At 35.5% G+C, this 20,518-nt stretch overlaps 1 protein-coding gene across 1 annotated transcript in view; it reads right to left on the bottom strand.

Annotated features, from left to right (window-relative positions):
• Positions 1 to 20,518, bottom strand: part of LOC108496486 (dynein heavy chain 5, axonemal-like) — a 147,086-nt gene that overhangs the window by 108,821 nt on the left and 17,747 nt on the right. Inside the window, exons 16-32 of the mRNA XM_017813239.1 lie at positions 20,116 to 20,267; positions 17,810 to 18,017; positions 17,053 to 17,140; positions 16,813 to 16,936; positions 16,533 to 16,696; positions 15,346 to 15,438; positions 13,939 to 14,142; positions 12,058 to 12,138; positions 11,570 to 11,974; positions 11,305 to 11,423; positions 8,943 to 9,079; positions 7,783 to 7,945; positions 4,939 to 5,050; positions 4,488 to 4,616; positions 2,911 to 3,110; positions 2,652 to 2,805; positions 100 to 366 (exon numbers count right to left, since the gene is read on the bottom strand). Of these exons, the coding sequence (XP_017668728.1) occupies positions 100 to 366; positions 2,652 to 2,805; positions 2,911 to 3,110; positions 4,488 to 4,616; positions 4,939 to 5,050; positions 7,783 to 7,945; positions 8,943 to 9,079; positions 11,305 to 11,423; positions 11,570 to 11,974; positions 12,058 to 12,138; positions 13,939 to 14,142; positions 15,346 to 15,438; positions 16,533 to 16,696; positions 16,813 to 16,936; positions 17,053 to 17,140; positions 17,810 to 18,017; positions 20,116 to 20,267 (2,800 nt within the window). The remainder of the gene's footprint in view (positions 1 to 99; positions 367 to 2,651; positions 2,806 to 2,910; positions 3,111 to 4,487; positions 4,617 to 4,938; positions 5,051 to 7,782; positions 7,946 to 8,942; positions 9,080 to 11,304; positions 11,424 to 11,569; positions 11,975 to 12,057; positions 12,139 to 13,938; positions 14,143 to 15,345; positions 15,439 to 16,532; positions 16,697 to 16,812; positions 16,937 to 17,052; positions 17,141 to 17,809; positions 18,018 to 20,115; positions 20,268 to 20,518) is intronic.

Below are 20,518 nucleotides of genomic sequence, written 5' to 3'. Positions count from 1 at the left end.
CCATCAGTGTAAGAAATTCTCTCAAATAAATAACAAAATTCTCCATGGTCCTCACTTAGTAATATTGACCATAAAAACATATTGCTTTATTACTTGTACCTGAATAGTGTGGGAATCAGATGCTTGACCAAGGATTTCCAAAAGAGCAGGGTCAGATATGAAAAAAAATCTTGGAAATATTAACCGTTTTTTTTCCAAATAGCCAGTCAGTGATTTCTGACAGACTTCCAGCTGTTCCAGCAAATGTGGTAATAGCTGTGCCAAAGTCTCATCTCCAACGCAGCACTGCACAATGTTTGATGTTTCATGGGCTCTCTGCATAATTCTCTGCCATGATTTATCGATGTTCTGAAATCTTCTGGCTTCCTGAAGTACATGATAAATACATTAGCTTTTTGTCATGTTTGTCATATTCTAAAAGTTAAATAATACCATGAGACAAGGTAACAGTTTAATATTTCCCTTGTTCAAGTATTCTTTGCAGGACTAATGCATGAATATTTATAGGCATGCTTATGATGATCAGTGCTTATAATGATCAGAGTTCAAATTGCACGAGAAAGACTGCACTGGGACAGCTCTGAAAATGTCTTTTACTTCCTGTTGAGCACCAAAATTGTCCACATAAAAGGACTCCAACACACACCAGAAAACAAACAGCAGCCTTCCCAGGAATTACAGTCTTCCTAATAGCAACAGACAATGTCACCTAAGTTGTTAGTAGTAACACTTGACAAACAAAACCAGTATAAACAGTCTGAAGCTGCTGTGCTTGTAAGGTATAGTAGGTGAAGGGAGACAACTGGGAACTGAAGAATAAATATTTTTATACACTGGGTTTATTGACATTAAAAACTCTTTATTCACCTACAACAAATGAAATGGTAATGGAGTCCTAAATTATCTGAGAGCTAGAATAGATCTCAAAAGACCATCCAAAGCAATTTGTCTGCCATAAGGCAGGGTCATACCCCAAAAATCTGTCTGTCAGGTGTTTAATGATATTTAATGATGGAGATTTAGAAGCCTTTCCAGGCAATCTTTGCTACTGGTGACTCTGTTTTAATATCTAACCCTAATCACATATAGAGAACACGTATTTTGCTTCCTATTGAGAGCAACTCTTATATTTAAAAAAACTTATCACATCTTCTCTTCAGGTCTTCCTCTTCTTCAAACCAAACAACCCTAGTTTGTTGAATCTTTTTTGTGCATTATCCTTCCTGGGTAGTTTCTCATTCTTACCACCCTCTTCTACGCTGTCTCAAATTTGTCTCTGTGTTTCTTTGGCCAAAACCAGGTACAATATTCTAGTTATCAGTTATTGCTGTTTATGCATTCCACTCTTCTGCCTTCATTTTACATACCAGCAAGCTAAAACTCATTTCCTAGTTTTACTATCAGAGACAATGTCAAAAGTCTATCAAGATATATGGCAACTAGAGTTTTTCCTCTATCCGCAAAGCTTCTCACCCACCCTAAAAATAAATTAGCTTTGTTTGACATGTTTTGTTCCTAACAAATCCACACTGACTGTTACTCATCTCCTTGTTAACTTCCAGATGTTGCAATATTCATCAAGAAACTGGAATTAAGCCTGCTCATCTATCATTACTCCTCCATCAAGCTGTTCCTTCTCCTACTTCTTTAAAGACAGTCACCACATTTGCTTTTTTCCAGAATATTGGTTCATGTATTTATCATCCTTGGAAGAAGTAGCTTTAGCAGTTATCAAATGGCTCAGCTGCGCTGCAGCATTTGGTCATCTGCAAAAACTGCTCATTGATTCTCTGATAAGCATTAACAACATAAATATATTTCCTGAACTTAAAAAAAAAGTACTGTTATCTTAAACAACATTTAAGAAAGCTTTATTTATCTTACAAAAATTTATGTTAATTTGGGAAATTGTAATCCTTTAATTATATGTGGCCTAAAATAAATTAATATCTAGTAATTACCCAATAATCATGGTTCTGTTAAGTTACAGAACTTAATTGACCCAGTTGATTGAACTGTGGTGTGTTAAAATTTTATGAAAACCCCTCATTAAGAGACTTAAGAAAAAGGATGATTTCTTCTGCTATTTCTCTCCTGCAGGAAGCCAGATCATTCCTTAACTCTCTTGCAGCTGCTATCATGGAAGGTCGTAATTCAACCTCTTGAAGAGATTGAAACAGTTCACACAGATTAGCACACATGCAGCTCCCAAGCCTTGTAGCATCTCTCTGTGGGACTTCGTTAAACTGAGTCCTAGCGAGTACAGACTTCATACAGTATATTTGTCCTATGTTATTATTATGTAATAATAACATAACTTTCAGCCTATAAATATGGGCACACAGAGACATATGGCAAAAGCGATACATCCATTTTGTGCCCTTAAGTAGTTCTGAACCCTGTACTATCATATGATTCACTCATACTGCAAGCTGAGAGGAACATTTGAGCTTGAATTACAAACAACCCTGTTTCTGTAGGTTTGACCAAGTTCTAAGCAGTTAAACCAGAAAGATCCCAGTTTGGCAAAGCTTCTTCTGAACTGCCTATGCACAGCTCACAAAGCTTATATGCATTATATGTACTGGCAAGTAAACTCTGTGATGTGGCAATCCCTTGGTACAACATATTGTTATCATAAATCGGTATACCTGAGGTAGTTGTTTTGCAATGTCTCCACCAACAAACACAGCTTCAAGGTAAATCCAGAGGTTTTGTACAGTAAGCCAGTTTTCAATTATCTCTGCAGTATTGGTCAACTTCTGAACCCACTGTTGTATCGTGGACTTAAATGGTGCATTGTATCTGTATGAACATGAGTTAAAGGGAAAAAAATAACATAAAATGATCATTGTTTACTTTGGGGGTTGATTAGATTTACACAGTATGTGCATTTATTAAATTTTGTACCTGTTGCTCATGAGCGACCCCAGTATCATGAGGCTGTCTTCCACCAAAGCTATTTTCTCTGATATATCTGATCCTTTCAGAAGGAGTTCTCCTCGAGTTTTGAATTGGCCAAAAGTGAAAGCATGGGTACTCCATTCATTGATGACATGTTTCAATTTTGCTTCAATATCCTTTTCTTTAACAGCACTGATGCAGATATCCTGTGTGAAATTAAAATAGTAAATTACATTCCTATAAGACTAATACAAAGCACAGCTATAAAGACTATTAAAATTTATTGGCTGGATCCAAACTTCAGTGTAAGTTCTTGTTAATGAAAATATGCATCGAAACACTCAAAGTTATTAAACTACAAACAAGACTATATTCTAGTATTACTTGTAACAGGTACATTTTATAGGCTATACTCTATCTTCACTAGTACTGGCACCTTGAACACACAAAATTCGCTGAGTCAATGAATCTGCAGGCAGAATTTGCCTCTCTGTATGTATTAAAATTTGAAATAAAAAAAACCCAACTGAAGTATTTAAGGAAAATACACATTACCGATCAAGACAATAAATAATCCAAGAATAAAATGTAGATGGACAACATAACTGTCTACTACTTCTTGAAGACAGTGAGGACAGGACTGTCATAAAAATGGTTATTGCATCAAAGAGAAAAGAACCAGCTACTCAGACTGGACCCCAAATGCAGGTTGAGGAGTATATTTGATTCTATTGTAGGTTCAAAGTGTTTTCTGAAGTGTAAAGCTGGAACTCTGAACCTTTCACAGTTCTTGTCTAGAAATTGGGTACAGCAGAGGTTTTATTTCATGTTTTTGTCTTAAATATGTTCCTTTGTGGATCAAGACAAAACAGATCACTACTCTGGAGGGACCACATATATAGCTAAGTGACAACAGAACTGAAGTTAGAAACTGTTGGGGTTTTACTTCTTTATTTTTAGCTATGCTTTGTTCTGGTAAAAGGTAACAAGCATGATGCTAATGGACTTGCCAGATAACTGCTGTCCCTAAAATGGAGGAGACAAGAGCTTTGTAGCTTGTGCACACTACGTAAGCCTTCTCATCTCTCTGTGCTCTTGTGAAGAGTCATTTTTGAAATACAAAAGAACCTCATTCTCCTTTAATCCTATATCCTCCACTTCTCCTGTGTTCCAAGGATTTTCAGCACTTAACAGGATCAGTCTTACATCAACTATTTTTTCTCTCTGATAAGACATTTAAAGGGAAGAAAAAAAATAAAACTAGACAGATCCTAAATCAGAAGCATGACAGAGTCACACTATCCTTAAAACAAGAGAAGTCCTTCTGTGGAAGGATTAGTGTAATACCATCTATCCATTTAAGCCTTCTCCACAATAAAAAGGAAATAAACTAACCATCAGTGCTACTACCAACTACAAGGCTCCATTTTTTCAAAGGAATTCTTCAACTAAAACAATTTTTTTTAATGTTACAAAGCTGAGTAGAAACAGGATTTCAAAAGCACAGACTCCCAAATCACAAGTTATTAATCTTAAAAACAAAAACCAACCAAACAAAAAAAACACCAGAAGAGTACATGTACCTCAATGTCTTCTTTATATTTTAATAACAGGGCATCCATTACGTTTTTCAAAGAGAAACTTTCAGAGTCAACATCAAAGTGATGCCCAGTTACTTGTTCAATTCTTTCCCAGTGTCGTGACAACATTGCCTAGAAAAGTCCATAGGGATGATTTTTTAAAAATTGTATTATTTTTAGGACTAGAATGATCACATACTTTCACACTCTATCTGTTTAGCAAATACAAGAATTTTGATTTCCATTCCACTGAAAGCATTAACAGTTCTTGTAATCACATTATTAAGTCTTTTGTTTTACTTTTCTGTAACTAAGCCTAACTAGATTTTTGTCACAGTATAGCTGCTTTTATCTATAAAAAAGAATTAGGGAAAGCATCTTATGGTCATATAAGATAGCCTTCAGTGCAGTGTTTCAAGTAAATCTTATTTCCGAATTATTATGCTGAACATACTTTGTTTGTCATCATTTCAAGCAAAGGACAGCTCTCTGTGAAGTCATCAATTTTTGTTTTTAGGTCTTGAAAAGCTTGCCATTCCGTCAATGCTTTTGGTAACTTTCGGATTCTTTAAAAAGCACAAAAAGAAAGAAGAAATATTTTATTCTTAATAAGTAAAATCTACCACTTAATAGTACAATATATTGTCATTTTTCAACTAGTGGACCAGTAGACTGTAAACATAAATCCAGTTGCAAGCTGGATTGCTTGTGGCTGCAGGCATGAAACACTGCTAAAGACAGTACAGATCACACTGGAATGGTTTGGTTTCTACTTCAGTTTGAACTATAGAAAGTTAATTTGATGTGCAACCCATGTTTGAACTTAAGTTTTTGCAGTGTCATTGTTTTATTAAAAAATTGAAAATGCACCTGATTGTGTAAAAAGGTAAAATGATTAAACAAAATATATTTTTCAAGCAAAATAAAGTATGTCCTAAACTAAAACTAGTCTGCTTGCAAACAGAAAAATACTTCTATTTCAATCAAACAAGTCCTATTTCACATTGAGTTTGTACAAAAGATAATTAAAGAAAATCTTTAGGCACAATTTAAGAAGAAACTGAAAATTAAGAACCTCTTGTACTGTGAATTGTCACAGCTACTCTTGCTTTTAACAAGTCATGCCAATTTTCATCTGCCAAAGCTACGGACCAAAGACTGACAGCAGTTCTCTTACTGCTCAATTGCAGAAACTAAGAGCTGCATAAACCCAAGTCATAATGAAAAAATCCTTCAAAGAAATTCCCAATTTTTCACAGCTCAAAATCAGGCAGATCTGTCACACAATGCTGGAGCATATGCAAATTCTTCACTGCTTGCTAGTAAGAGGTACATGAACATATGCATACTGTCAGGCACTACAACAATTTTTATGGTCTTTCATCCTGAATCCAACAATAGATAGTATTAAACAGGCTAGAGAAAAGCATTGCAGAATGGGAAATTATACTCTGTCTTGTATCGATAAGGCTTTAAGAGGCAGTTCCTGGCTACTTCTATCCTGAGGCACAGCAAGTAATGTTCTAATAAACTTTGTCTTGGGATGGCTATTGGAAATGGGATCTCTCAGCTTGGTAATGAAAATGGCATTTTTTTTTAATACTAATAACTTTTTCCTTTGTCTTAGTCACATTAGTATTTTCTAACAGCAAATTCTATTACCTGCATATTAAGGTAAAAAACTATTCCACTGATCAGGTTTAAATTTCTTTCTTAAATTTACTGGACATTCTCTTTACACTGTATTACAGTAAAATATAAAGGGAAACTTCCTTCTAGATGTTATTATAAACTTCTACAATGCTCTCTACCACAGCATTTTCTCTAAATACTTCTCCTTTTTATTGCTTTCTAATAGGATTTATTTTCACCTACTGTTATTTTTTTTACTCTTCTTTTCATGATTCTAGGTTTTATATTAATATTTTAAAGGAGTAGAAAAAACTACAGTAAAGTGCTACATGTATCTTTACAATTAGGCTGAAGTACTTATTGCATTTCCAATATTCCTGCTTCTTTCATAACACAGCATACCATCTTAGCTATTTCTGTGTACTCCCTGTACACTGTTTAAATTTCTCCAGCTTTAAAGATAATAGCTTAATGCAATAATGCCAGCAAGCTGCCAAAGGAAGGATAGTACTAGGTTAGACTTTTATTACAAAAAAAACATTTACTGTCTATTGGTCACCTTGCTTCAAAACATCTTCACAATTGAGAGAAAAAAAAAAGAGTCTCACATGAAGTACAAAGAGAAACACATAACTCACAACTATCACCATGCAATGGCTTCCTTCAGAGTTCTGAAGAAGGAAGCATAAAGTGAGTCCTACCAACCTGTAAAATATAAGCTCACTATAGAAAAAAAATCACAAAGCAGATTCCAGAATTCTACCGAAATGAGATCAAGACTTACATTGTCCAAATGCAGAAGTATATATGTTTCATATACATTAATTTCGAGTATTATTTTTAAAAAGAGGTTTTAGAGTTTTTTTCAAATTAATGACTAGAAGGCAGTTCAGTCAGTTTTTCAAATTAATGACTAGAAGGCAGTTCAGTCAGTTTTTCCAGAAAAAGAAGAAAATCTCCACCTGCCTCCTTCAGTGTATACAGAAATGGACCCTGCTAAAATGATGGCACGATCAAAAAACCATATGACAAAAACCCCTGAGCATAAGTAACCTTTCCTATGTTTTTCGGAGATTTGGGATGAGATGAAAAACACAGATTTGATCTCAGTGTCTTGAATAATACCAAAATGTAAGTGAAGCCTCTCTGAGGTCACACTGGAGAATGCGTGTCTGGGTCTGCAAGAGGTGCATCTTTACCAACAGAGCAGAAAAATTTCTCTAACTTCAGCAAAGCATGGTTTCAACTAGAAGTTATTTTGCATTTAATGTGGAAAACATTATTGCTCTCCAACCTCATAAATAAACCCTCAGAATTTAGTGTGGCTACCTACCCTTCTTGACAGTAGCTTTATAATTCTGTCTAATGTGCCGGATTAACAAGTTGTAAACTGAATCACTGATAAAGTATTATATGAAGATCAGCTATGAAAGTTATTTATACTTACAACCACCTTGCCACAGGTTTATGCACCTTATTTATTAAATAAGCTGCAACCTACCATGTCAGTATACCCCAAAAAGCCTAAAGTGACTCACAGACTAGCTGAGTAAGGTCACATTCTAGCTGCATACTGCACCACAGTGCAGCGCAATTTTCATGAGCTAATTAACACACAGAGCTGAGAAAGAAAAATTGTATGCACTTTAACAAAAAAACAACTTACTTGTTTTGAAAATCCAGAAGTTCATTGTTAATTTTTTCTATATTTAAATCATTCCAAAGCATTTCATTGTATCCATCAATACTAGCAGTAACTGTATTATAAAGACTGTAAAGTTTCTGAAGTAATGAAAGTTCACGTTTAATTTTGTGTAGTTCAGGATACTCTGTTTCAAATTTTAAAATCAGAAATTTGTGAGTGTTAATTGGGTACAAATGTATTCATGAACATAAAAATCCATGTATTTCTAAAAATGGTACTTAATAAATTTATGAAATCTGACTTGCAGTTTTTTAGATGTTGTCTAGTAAGAAAAACTTTTCCAGTTACATTATGTAAAGACATCAGATTTTGATGCACAGTAATTGTTTAGATTGCTGCTTTTTAATAAATATTCTTCTCTAACAGTAGATGGAATCTTATAACTGAGACGCTGCACCTGGCTCTGTGAGGGAGACAATGTTGAAAATGTAGATGAAATGGCAAAGGAATGCAATGTAGTTTTAGACAAGAACTAAAACATCCCCTGTCTCAATTTACACTATTTACTAAAGAAGCAGAGGTTGGGGATGGGGATTTATTTCAAAATAAAAATCTAGAATATATTGGACAATAAAAGCATTTAAAACTGACATCTTTAATGGAATTCCTAGTTAAATATATTGTGATTATTTCATATGCCCTCAGACACGAAAGTATGCTTAATTTAGTATGCACAAATTTAAGTGCTTATCATGTATTCTGCTCTAACTTCAGTTCACACCATAGTCTTCCAAACAAACTGTGTCTGACGACGAGACATAAGGATATTACAGATCAGTTGCACAGCCCAAGGGAATTCATTATGTAACTGGAGCAGCAACAATTTGAGTTCTTTGGCAATGTTTCCCAAAATTGTACAAGGCAGAATACTGACAGGAGATGTAGTTAGCTCTGAACAGAAAAAGCAAGAGAGCTAAGCATCTGGACCCTGAGATACAATATTTTTCCATCTGATGTTTATGTATGTGCAGACTGAAAGCCAGTTTCACACAGCTGTTTTTCATAATAATTTACTGCAAGGAGTTTTTCTACAATGAATCCAGCACTGAATGCATTTAGCAAGAGCCACAAGAAAAATTTAATGTCTAAGGAACAGGTATCCTTATCCCCTGAGAAACTACCTGTAATAGGAAGACCAAATAATTCTTCCCCGGCAGAGAGAGATATATATTTCCTCCATAGTTCATCAAATTTGGCTTGAAAGATTTGTAATCTGTCACTTGCTTCATGGGGAGGAATATTCTCCTTGCTGGGGCCCCTGTAAAAACCAAAGCAAATTCAGCACAAGTATCAACCATATGGGTTTCAGAAAGCAGCACAACAGAACACAGAACATAATTACTGAATAGTATTTAATATTTTCTACCATTTTTTCTAGACCTTTGTACAAAAGACACTAAAATAAAAAATGCCACATATATTCAGTGTACCAAAATTACATACTGAGTAGTCCTTGAAAGAAAGTCCAATTTATTTTCTAATAATAAAATTCATCTGGGTTACCATATATATTACAAACAGCTAAAATAGTTTACAGATGTTTGCTTTTTGTTATTTTCTGTTTATTCTGTAAAATATATTTTAATAATTATTTTTATCTATATTGTAAAAAGGGAAAGATAGCAGATATATAATTTACGAGTGAAAATTCTGGTAGCTGGTACTAGAACTATGATTAAGTAGTCAGAAAGATAAGAGAAAAATATTATTTTCCCTAACGAGCACATCTCAGCTGTAGGACTGGGTGCAATCCCCAGATTTCACTCCTGAGACCACTTTTTGGCTACATCATAATCCTTTGGGATGAGAACTCTAAGTATGCCACCCTCTGTTGTGCTATGGTTATTTCCATAGAAAGAAATTCAGGCAGATGGGGATGACAGAGCAGAGCAGGTTGGCTGCTTGGGAAGGAAAATGGAACTGGCAGATGAAAGCAGTAACACAGTCAGCAGAGGCAGCCAAGGCCTGATCCCCTAGTACCTCAGCAGGAAGAGCAGGGCAGGCCTGGGTATGGTAGTCAGGTTCAAATGATAGTCCAGATCTTCAAACAAGTCCACAATAATTACACAGCATGAAGATCAAGCAGGGAAGGCGAGTCAGTAAGTCAGGGTTGGGAGCAGGTCTAGTGAAGGTACTTAGGATGAGACACAGTCCAGTGGGTTCCAGGTTGTTCAGTGGTCAGCCTGAGAAGTGGGTCTGTGCAGTGGGATCCATGTTCAGTTCAGTAGGGTCCATGGCCAGGCACAGGCACGATTATGGCAGAGCTGGAGCTGTAGGTAAGGGGCCAAGCAGTGAAGTCTCAAAAGCAGATCCCAGGGGGTTCAGCCCTGCAGAGCTGCATGGGAGTCCTCTGTCACCAAAGGAAGAGGGAAGCTCTCTGAGGCACTAGCTCTTAGGTGGTCCTGAGCCCAGGAAAACCTTAAGGAGTAGGGGGTGCTCTCAGGATCCCTACAGCTGGTTTCAGCCATAGGGTATTTCCACTAATTCCTCTGGACAATCTGAGAGTAGACCTGCAGGCAGCACTATGTATGCATGTATCCACATTACCAACTTAGCGCTCCAATAGATTCCTTAGAGGTGCAAATTTCACCTTGTTTCTAGAGCTGGAGTCTTAAAGCTTTTGCTCAAAAGTACTGCTAGTGTGCCTGCAAGAACTTCCACTCCTGGTGAAGGGAAGGTTGAAGCCAAGAACCTGGTTACCTTTTGGACCATTAATGCAAAAGCACCTGACCCAGGAGAAGAGTAGATACTCTTCAAGGCCATCCAGGAGTGTATGCTCTATGTGTGAACTGAATTCTGTTCATAACATCAAGGCAGCAGCCTGGAGAGGCCATACGTAAAGCTGCTTCACACTGCTCACAGGCTATTGGTGTGCAGTGAGTGCCCAGGGTCAGCTGCTGACATAAACTTCATTGCCAAAAGCCACACACTGTGAATATACTGTCCTAGAACCATTAACCTATAACCACAGCAAGCCAAATCCTGTCTTTCCTTTTTTGTTGCTACTGTAGGAATGTCCAATGAACCACAAATATCCCACAATTTAAATTTTCAAAAGAGCCAAAGTAAGTTTAAAAATAAGATTATGACTCAGTAAATTAAGAAATACCCACAACTGGAATCTCTAGTCACATTGAAGGCATTACTTAAATACTTAATATTAAATATTTGCTGAAGTGCTTTGTTGAGTTTAGACTCCTGAAAAAACTTTAAATTTGCATCTGGATTGAGAATTTGATTTACTTTTTTTCCCAACCTATTAACTCTTACGGAATTTTACTGACTTCAGCATTGAAATCATGGTAATGAATCTGTGACAGTAAGACTGTGTGTCTATCTTACATTAATCTGAAATTAGGCCTTTTATCAGGTGTCATATATGCAGTGAGGCTGTGCTGTGCTTATTTTCTGAAGCCCTTTAGATACGCCATTTTCAAACAATCACTAATGAAGTATAATTGTATTGCACCACAGGTTACCTACTTTTCATTGTAGTCTTTATAAAATTCTGCAGTATCAATCTGGAATTTTTGAACACCTCTCAGTAAATCTGTTTTCATGTCTGGCTGTAACTTCAGCAGCAAGTCCTCAACCTGTTGTGCCTATATGCAGACAAAGAGAAAAATCAGGCACAAAAGATGCAGGAAACAAAGCACAAAAAATTTAATTAGGAAAATAGGTTTGTTCTAAAATTTCAACATTAAGAGGGCTCACAATAATGATTTGAGAAATAATACAGCTACGATACCTGTGAGTTTAGGTTCTTCCAGGCATAGGCCAATCCATCAACTCTTTCTGTATTTCCATCTTGAAAGAGCAGATTGTGTTTATGAAGCACAGAATAAGATTCTTCTATAGGTCCAACTGTCATGTCAATTTTAATCTCATTCTCTCGGATTTCCTTTAGTGCTTCCATTGCTCCCCGTACATCGTCAAGGTCATGGATGGGTCTGCTTAACCTCTTGCTAACATTTTCAATGAATGAATAAATTTCATCCATGTCTGTGGCAGACTTTTTAGTCAAAGTTAATCCAAATGTTCTTTGTCTTGAGCGGCATTCCTGAATTAAAGCTATTTTCAATGACTCTGTTGCAATATCCACTGATTGCAGTGCACAGTGATCAGGCAGTTCTCTGATTTGCATTTCTAATTGCTAAGATAAACACAAGTGTTCAGCCTTTAATTTCACTAAAATTTAACTGAACAGTTCATTTTTATTAAAGATAACATACTTACAGAAAAGTATCTGATTTGAGTTTGAAATTCAGCCATTGTTGGTTTAGTATCCATAAATTCCTTCACTTTTTCCTCTGGATCCTACATAAGAGAAGTTTATTTAGCATTGGTACTACAATAACCTACAGGGTGCTCAGCTGCCTGATGCACTGTGCAAATACAAATGTTCCCTCTCTGAAAGAACTGAAGATATAAGCATTAATTATTATAAACACAAATTATTTTACTTGAACTGCTTTTCCTGACTCTCACTCTTTGTACAGTATGCTTTATAGAACTTGAAATCTATCTAACTCCAAAACTGACATGGGTCAGGATATCCCTAATCCATACAAATATAACTACAAAATTTACAATGTAGCTGCTAAAACTTTGCTGGAAATACTTCCTTCCCGGTGTCCCTTCTGCCTGCAACCCCCCAAAGGCAGCTCGCATCCTGTAACAGGTATTTAAATGGGAGCAATTGCACTCAGCCATCTTCAGTCTTCCCAAACCAGCATATTTAACTGCAGTTTCTAGCTACAGATGGCCTGGCCATTTGAAGAAATCACAGCTTGACAGGGAAGGATGGATCTAAGGGAAGAGAGAGCATTTAGCCTGTTGAAGGTTGTTCAGAGGCAATAGAGCACTGAGCATCTTTTCATAAGGTAGGCCAGTTTCTGCAGAGCTGAGAACATCAGTGTCACCAGCTCAAGAAATGTGCTAGATTCTCAGTTCAGTTACAGACAAATGATCTTTACCCAGCTCAGTGAATTTCCTCTACAGTCTGCACTGTGAGGTCCATGAGAATCTGCTTGCACTTCTCTGGTCAATAATGAGTTACCAGTGACAGTTTCCAGTGGTCCCACAGAGATTACAAAGACAGAGGGAGCAGTGCCAACTTCTGAGGAATTTTAACTTCAAGGAGCAGATTAACTGACTACTTTAGAAGATTTTAGTGAAAAAGAAACATCATGCTACTGCATCATCCAATCTGAATATGCCTTGTCTGGATGAAATGACATGCTATCAACATGTGGCTAGCTCAAACAATATCTCAAAATACGGAGGTAACTAAGCATTAAGATTTGGAACCTCAGAAGCCATGAAGAGGTGAAAATGCCCTATCTCAGCCTGGAGAAAAGAGTCAGCTCTGGGAACATGGTCAATCATGAGTTGATTTAGGAAAAGGAAGATAAAAATAGTGAGCAGTTAAAAACATAAGATTACTACTGTTTTAATTGCTTGTTTCTCAGCCTGACTAAAGCACTTTTGATAGGTAAGACCAGTAGTTGTCCATCCACACAGAGTTGAATTTCATCACGGGTCTTCTGCCAAAACACTCCCTGGAGCTTTACCATTATGTGACTGGACCCATTTCCTAATGAAGATAAGTCCACCACCAGCCTAAATTCACTTCAGCTTTGGAATCCTTATTAGTGAAAGATTTCCTAGATTTACTTTATCTTTTTTGTGTGTGTGTATGTGTGTGAAGAAATAGAAAAATATCTTTCAGCAGTGATTACTTGAGAAGAACTAGTCAATTTAATATTCAGGAATAGCTTTGTAGTCTGCAATTTCTCAGAGATTCTGCTAAATTGTTCTTTTCTATAACATCTACAGATAAGATGCTGTGAGATAGATGCATAAGCATACGAAAGCATAAGCTTGTTTATGCTCCAACATTCTTTTTTGTTCTTCTGCTTTCTTGCTTAGATGGTTTAATTGATAAAGATTTGCAAGTTCTGGTCAACACAAGAGCAGAAGAGGAATTACAGGTATATGAATGCTACCATGAAACCAATGCATCCTACCGAGCAATTCTTTACACGACCAATAACATTTTTTTTAATTTATCTAGATTTCACGACATAGCAACATTATATTAAATATGTATCTAACCTTGTTCCAGATGTTTGAAAATTCAGAAAAGTTGTTCAGAAGATCCAATGCTTCAGTTTTAAGAGATAAAATAATAGTACTTAGTTGGATCACCACTTTGTTTACATCCTTATGTTCGAGGATCTGCTTGTCTAAAGGTTTCAGTGCCACCATCCTGGTGAGTTTGCTTTCATCACCTAGCTCTACAGCAGCAGCTTGTTCAACCTGGAATAAATTAAACAAGAAAAAACATATGTCCACTAGTTTTTTGGGGTTTTGGTTTTTTTAAATTATGGCATGCTCAATAATGAACTACTTCTAGGAACCAATAATGAAGTACTTCTAGGAACTGACAGAAAGTGCAGATATACAAGCCACAGGGAGACTCCCTGTTCTTAGCTTGGATTTTTACAGACCTATAGTTCTAGTGTTAATGCTCATTTCATAAAAAATTGTCATGCAGAGCTCTATGTTAATCATCTCTGAATTACATCAGTCAAATATGTGCCTTATACAAGTACAGTTGTGTTGTTTTCTCCTTCTGCACAACTCTTACGTCTTCCTGTTTTCTTTAGTGTAGAATTACAGTCTATACCCATTCCTGCTTTCTTTAGTGTAGAATTACAATCTATACCCATTCTTAAAAAGTCTTGGAGGCAGTGGAGGGTTGGCTGCTTGGAAATAAGTAAACAATTCTGCTTGATAAAACTGAGTTCAGTTCACTCTCTCCTAGTTCTTTTATTTGTTTGTTTGTTTGTTTGTTTGTTTGTTTAATTATTTATTTAATTATTATTTATTTGGAGGACTTGAATGTTTTTTTTCCATTGAAATGAGCTGATCCATTTTTCATGTCAGGTAGAAAAAATAGGAAAATATTTTTACAAACATAATTCTTAGCACAGATCTGCATAGATGTATATTGCATTACTAGATAATTAAGGCCATATGATTACCATTACTGTGCATTTTTGTACTTCAATAAATTTCAGTTTCTATCAAGACCTCAGACCTTTCCAAGGTTTTAGTGCTAATTTTGATGCCAGCTAAAATATTTTTATAAAAATAATTACTGTAGCATTATAGGTACCATATGCAGGCTGAAAGTTTAACTTAAAATATAATTTTTGCCTGGGAAGACTGATAATTTATATTCAGCTGGTAATACACATAGATAATGGTTCTATGCTATCATCATCATACTTGAACAGTATATTTAAAATATTTTTTTAAAGCAACTTTTGATTTTAATTTTAGAAACCACCAAACATAAGACTTATGAATTATCACTCTTATGTTTAATGTCTTGGTATAGAGATTAAAAAACAGGAATATCCACAGGTAACAAGTCAAGTATTGGTAGAGAATATAATCTTAAGAAATGTTAATTAAAATGCCAAATTTTTAAAATAATCAAAATAAAATGCTCACCTGCTGCTGTTTATGATGTAAGTAAGCAAATTTCCACAAGGGAATATCTTTGGCTATTGATAATATGGTATTTACTGCTTTGTTTACAGCACTCTGAAAAGGTAAAACATTCCCCTTGAGCACTAGGAGATATTATGACACCAAAACTGAAAAATTATACCTCTATCTTTACAGGAAATAGTCTAATAAGCATGAAGTAGGATCACTCAAAATACATTTTGTAAGGGGAAAGAGTACTCCATAAAGTTTTATCACAGTCCTTCCAAGTTTATGTGGTTCTCAAATAAGAACATAAGAGACCTTTACGAACAGTAATCATGAATCACTGGGGATCATAACTTATAGTACTATTTCCCCTTAAACTGGTTATAAACATAGTTATTTATCATTAATAATACTTTTCACATTCGTGTCAGAATGTCTGGATACATTTGTCTGAATTTGTGATGGTATAGTCTATAATCTCTACAGTCAGCTATATAAATTATTGTATAACTTCTTCTATCTCTGGCATTTTAAAGTCACACTTCGTGGTTGATTTCTTACCGACAACACCATGAAGGCTGCAAATGAAATCTGAGAAATAATTCAAATACTCATTTTGACAGACACTATGCTAAATGAAAAGTCCACAAATCAACACCATGAAGAACTCTGTGAATAATTTCAGACATCAGTGGACATTGGAAGTATATGTGTAAGAATTTTGCTGAATTAGTATAAGTTTAAAAGAGTGTTCAAATTTTTCCACAGTTTAGGGCTTCAGGCAGGTAATATTTTTCTTTACATTTTACTACTTCTGAATGCTGACTTATGAATCACACTTTAAACTGATTTTATATTCTGAAAAAGTTTGAGGGGACTAGGAAATCAATCAGGTTGCATTTATGGCATTCATTTTTATTTTTGCATTCATTTTGAAATGTTTGCCTCTAAGTAGAGGTTTGTAAATTACTGAGTTACTGAGCTTTTAGAAAAACAGTTCCTTCTAATGGCCTGCATAACAAACATGATCCCTGGCTTCGTGTGCTTAGCATCCAGTGTTGTCATGAACTCAAGTGACTTTTTATCTTTCCCCCCCTTCCTTTTAGTTCTTATACCAGATTAAACTTGTAAATATTGCTTTAAAACAATATATTTATACACGTTTTATCACAAATGACTGAGATGTGCAACTATTTTGTTACCTGAATATCTTCAAGACTTGGTCTCAAGACAACATTTGGAAAAGCCAGTTGAATTTCAGCTTTGAACAAAGGAACCCTCTGTGTCTCTACAACCTTAGTCATCTGATACCTAGAGTCAATAACATGCAATCGATGTCTTAAGGACTCTAAAGAAATCTTCATGCCTAAAAAAAATTTAATATTTAAGTGAAGTTATTTTTTTTAACCACAATAAGTTTTGGGGAAAAAATCTCAAAGTTTTGTTAAAAAAATTAAACATATCTGAAAAAGACAGACTCACATCTGACCAAAGAGTCAGTATTCTTCTGACAAAGCTGTCCCACTAGATTATAGTAAGCACAGGACAGGCATTCTTGGCAGCGTGTTTTCTGTTTGATGTCAAGATGTGTACAGGCATACGAATCCTGAGGAGTGAAAGGGAAATTCTTAGCAAAACAATCATATTACCCAGCATATAAATGAAATATCAAATATCTGACTAGGTTATAAAAGGTTACTTTTAACACTGTAGAGGTCTTACCTCCAGAGTTCTTCCGGCATCTGCTTTCAGCCTGTGCTTAAGATTATCTACAAGTTCATACACAGAGCATTCCACTTGCTGACTCTGTCTACAAAAACAACCTTACAGTCACTCACAGGAAATCAAATGTAAGGCACACATCCCCAGTTCCATTGCACTGTGAAGAATATTATGTGCAAGGAAATGCCCTTTTGATGCTTTTCAGTTTGTTCCTATTGCTAGGGCATACAGAGATTTTAAGATATTAAAATATGCAGACTAACAAGAAACCCATTTGTCAGACTCTGTCAGACTCTCTTACATCTGATTCAACTGGACTTCACAATAATTAGAAAAAAGCTTTTTCCAGCAATAGTTAATAAAACAGGCTTATCATGATGATGCAGTAAGATAATCTGTGAAATCAGAATTAGTAAAATAAAAGAAGAAGCATTAAGAAACAAGCAATTAACATGTGGAGAAATTTCAAAGCAATTAACACGTGAATGAGATTTCAAGTCTTATCTGTCTTCATTTTTTTTGCTACTGATTAGAATGCCATAAGAAGAAATGCTAAACACTACAAATGCTATTTCACAATTGCTGTGTCCAAGATACTTTGGAGTTTCTCCCTTGCATTCTAAGAATATAATTTTGCTTTAAACTAAAACTCTGTTATAATAACATTTTAAAAGAGAAGTTTGTATGCATAGAAAAGTAATACGTAAATAAACCCTCAGAAAAATGGCCTTCAAATCTGTGCAATTAATAAACCTACTGAGACAGTTTGCAAGAAGAAGAGATAGCAAGCTTTTCTATCTGTTCCAGGAAAGAGATCACATCTATAGGTTTATCTTCCGGCAAAATTATCAGAGCAGTGTTCGACATGTCCTCCAGAATTCTTTCAATTCTGCATTCCAGGGTATCAGCCGCTTCTTTGACTACATAGTCCAACTCCCTCAGGGTACTATAAACATTCTGAATAACTAAGCAAGGAAAACAAAATGAAAACAAATAAGGCAAAAGACAGATCTCATCTCCCCTTCCCACCCCCACCCCCATCCCTCCAGGTATTACAATAAAATGAAGATTTAATGGCAAAGAAATATGCAATAAAGGCCTGAAACAGAAACATGATGGACTTGCTCTACTTTTGAATGTTTAAATTATACCATTTTATAACAAATAGAACAATGTCCTTCAAACTATCTCTTCTTTTTGGTATTAACCTTGTAGTGAAAAGGATCAACAAAATTTAATGTAAAACAGAAAGAATACCAGTGTCCAAAATTATTTTGGTCCTCCTACATACATACACACAGAGCAAAATGTGGTACTTTTAAAATTGTAATTCACTTATAAATTAAATTGCTAAAATTACCCTAGGCAAGAATGCAACCTTGTTAAACCACTAGATTTCTTCTTTCACAGGAATGACCTAACTTATTTTGGAAAGAGATAAACTAAATGCTTTAACAGATGTGTTTATTAAGCTAAAGGTAGAAACAATTTTTTCTGAATAGACTGGAAAAATTCTTTCCCTTTCATACTTTCACTACAAAATAGAAAGAAATATGCCACCTGACACCCTTTGTCTCTTTTATTACCATATAGCACCATATATATATTTCTACTGTATGTAGAAAGAAATCACTACGGCATCTAAGGCACAGCAGTGTGAGAATGGTGTCCAACTACTGATGCTTTAAGTGGAAAACCTCATTTATTACTATTAAGACATTAATGATGGAGCTTGTCTTTTTTATTGACTAAAATTGACAAATAATCGAACAAATGCCCTAGATTTTTTTAATATATATAAATGAAGTAATCCTAAATCCATTTGTCTGCCTTATCTCCTCAGTTTTAGTCTAGAAGGCAATTATGAGCCCCCATACTTCTGGATGAAATTTCAAGCTCATGCACAGTGAGTTCTGCACTCTGCTGGCAGTAGGCAGGTATTTTGTACACTGAATGAATTGCTACTCTGTAAGTGTCCAACATACATTTGGGCATGTTACACATTGCACATCTTCAAAAATATATGGTGCATACACTCAAGAAAAGAATTCCCTTTTAGATGTAGCAGCAGCAAACAGCCCAGATACTCTTGCTACATACCCCCTAACTTGTTAAAAAAGGACCAGTTTCCACTAGGACAAATGGTGAAACAAAGAACCATTACAACCTGAATTATAGCTATTCAGATACTTAACATATGGCAGCGAGTATCTAAATGAATAAAAAATAAATAATATTGTAAAGAACTTCCTTTTGATGTGTTACTAAACTATGCAAACCAAGGACAAAAACTCACTTTAGAGTTAAAAAACAAATATAAAACCCACTTGCCATTGGGTTTTTGTGCTCTGGTCAGGCAACGGTCAAGTAAAGTTTGAAGCTGACCAGCCCTGCCTTAAGCACAGGTCAGAGCCCTGTGCACCAGTGCCACATGGCAGAGTCACAAATGAACAGCTGCACAAACCTGTGCCCATTTCACTTTCAGATTTAGGCCATATCTGTTCCTGTTTATCTTGCTGCTTTTCATTTTGAAGAAAACAAGTGAAAGCCTAACATCAATCAACTTCAACTGAAAACTGATTTACAAGCATGAGTTATTGCTTTCTCACAAAACTGCAATATAAAAGTCTTGGTGATGGTTTTGCATATGCCCATTTCAATGGCACTTTTACAACAGTTAATCAATTTTATGTAGTATTTGATAGTGATAATGTTGTATCTTATTGGCTGTGTGGAAAAAGCTCAATATAGGCATTGAGCAAAACAAAAAATGTTTTCTTGGAAAAAAATTACAATTTGGGCAGAAATCTCCAACCTTGATTTCAGACATGTCACTTCTGGGATGTTTGGCATAAGTTACGGAGATTTTTTTTTATAGAAAAGATAAGAGATATTATTAAAACACCCACGGCCATTCTCTCATCTCACATTCTTGTAGCAGTTGAGCTAAAATTATCCACCTGAAGTGATCAGTCCACAAACATATTTTTCCCAGAGAAATAAAAACAGAATTCAGGTACCTAACACTATCAACAATTCACCACTTCCTCTCCTGCTACATACATTTATTGATGTTCAAAGAAGTCCATGACAGCTGTGTCAGGCCCGGAGCCAGGGCATCCTCAACTTGTCCTATAAATGGCTTCATCAGCGGTTTCAGCATAACAGGAATCCCATTCAGACGTTCTTTGTAACTGATCAACAGATTCTGGAGTCTGAAAGACATGATCATCTTTATAATGTGCTTTACTTATATATTTGAAACATACAGAAGTTTGGACTCATTTTCTTTTAATAAGATTTGCAAGTTCTGATCCTGTCTTAAAAACAAGAACTCTTTCCAGCTCTTCCTAGCTCGAACTAAGCCTCTTTCCCTTACCAACAGCAGAACCAGAGTGGAGAAATAAATGCCTCCAGTAAAGTGACTGTGATCAACTTAGAGAATTTCTCTTCCAAGAAAAATTAA

Source organism: Lepidothrix coronata, unplaced genomic scaffold (assembly GCF_001604755.1).
Source record: "Lepidothrix coronata isolate B3197 unplaced genomic scaffold, Lepidothrix_coronata-1.0 Scaffold40, whole genome shotgun sequence".
Classification (NCBI taxonomy): domain Eukaryota; kingdom Metazoa; phylum Chordata; class Aves; order Passeriformes; family Pipridae; genus Lepidothrix; species Lepidothrix coronata.
Note: the sequence above shows the minus strand (reverse complement) of the source record. Positions and strands in the feature narration are given on the sequence as shown.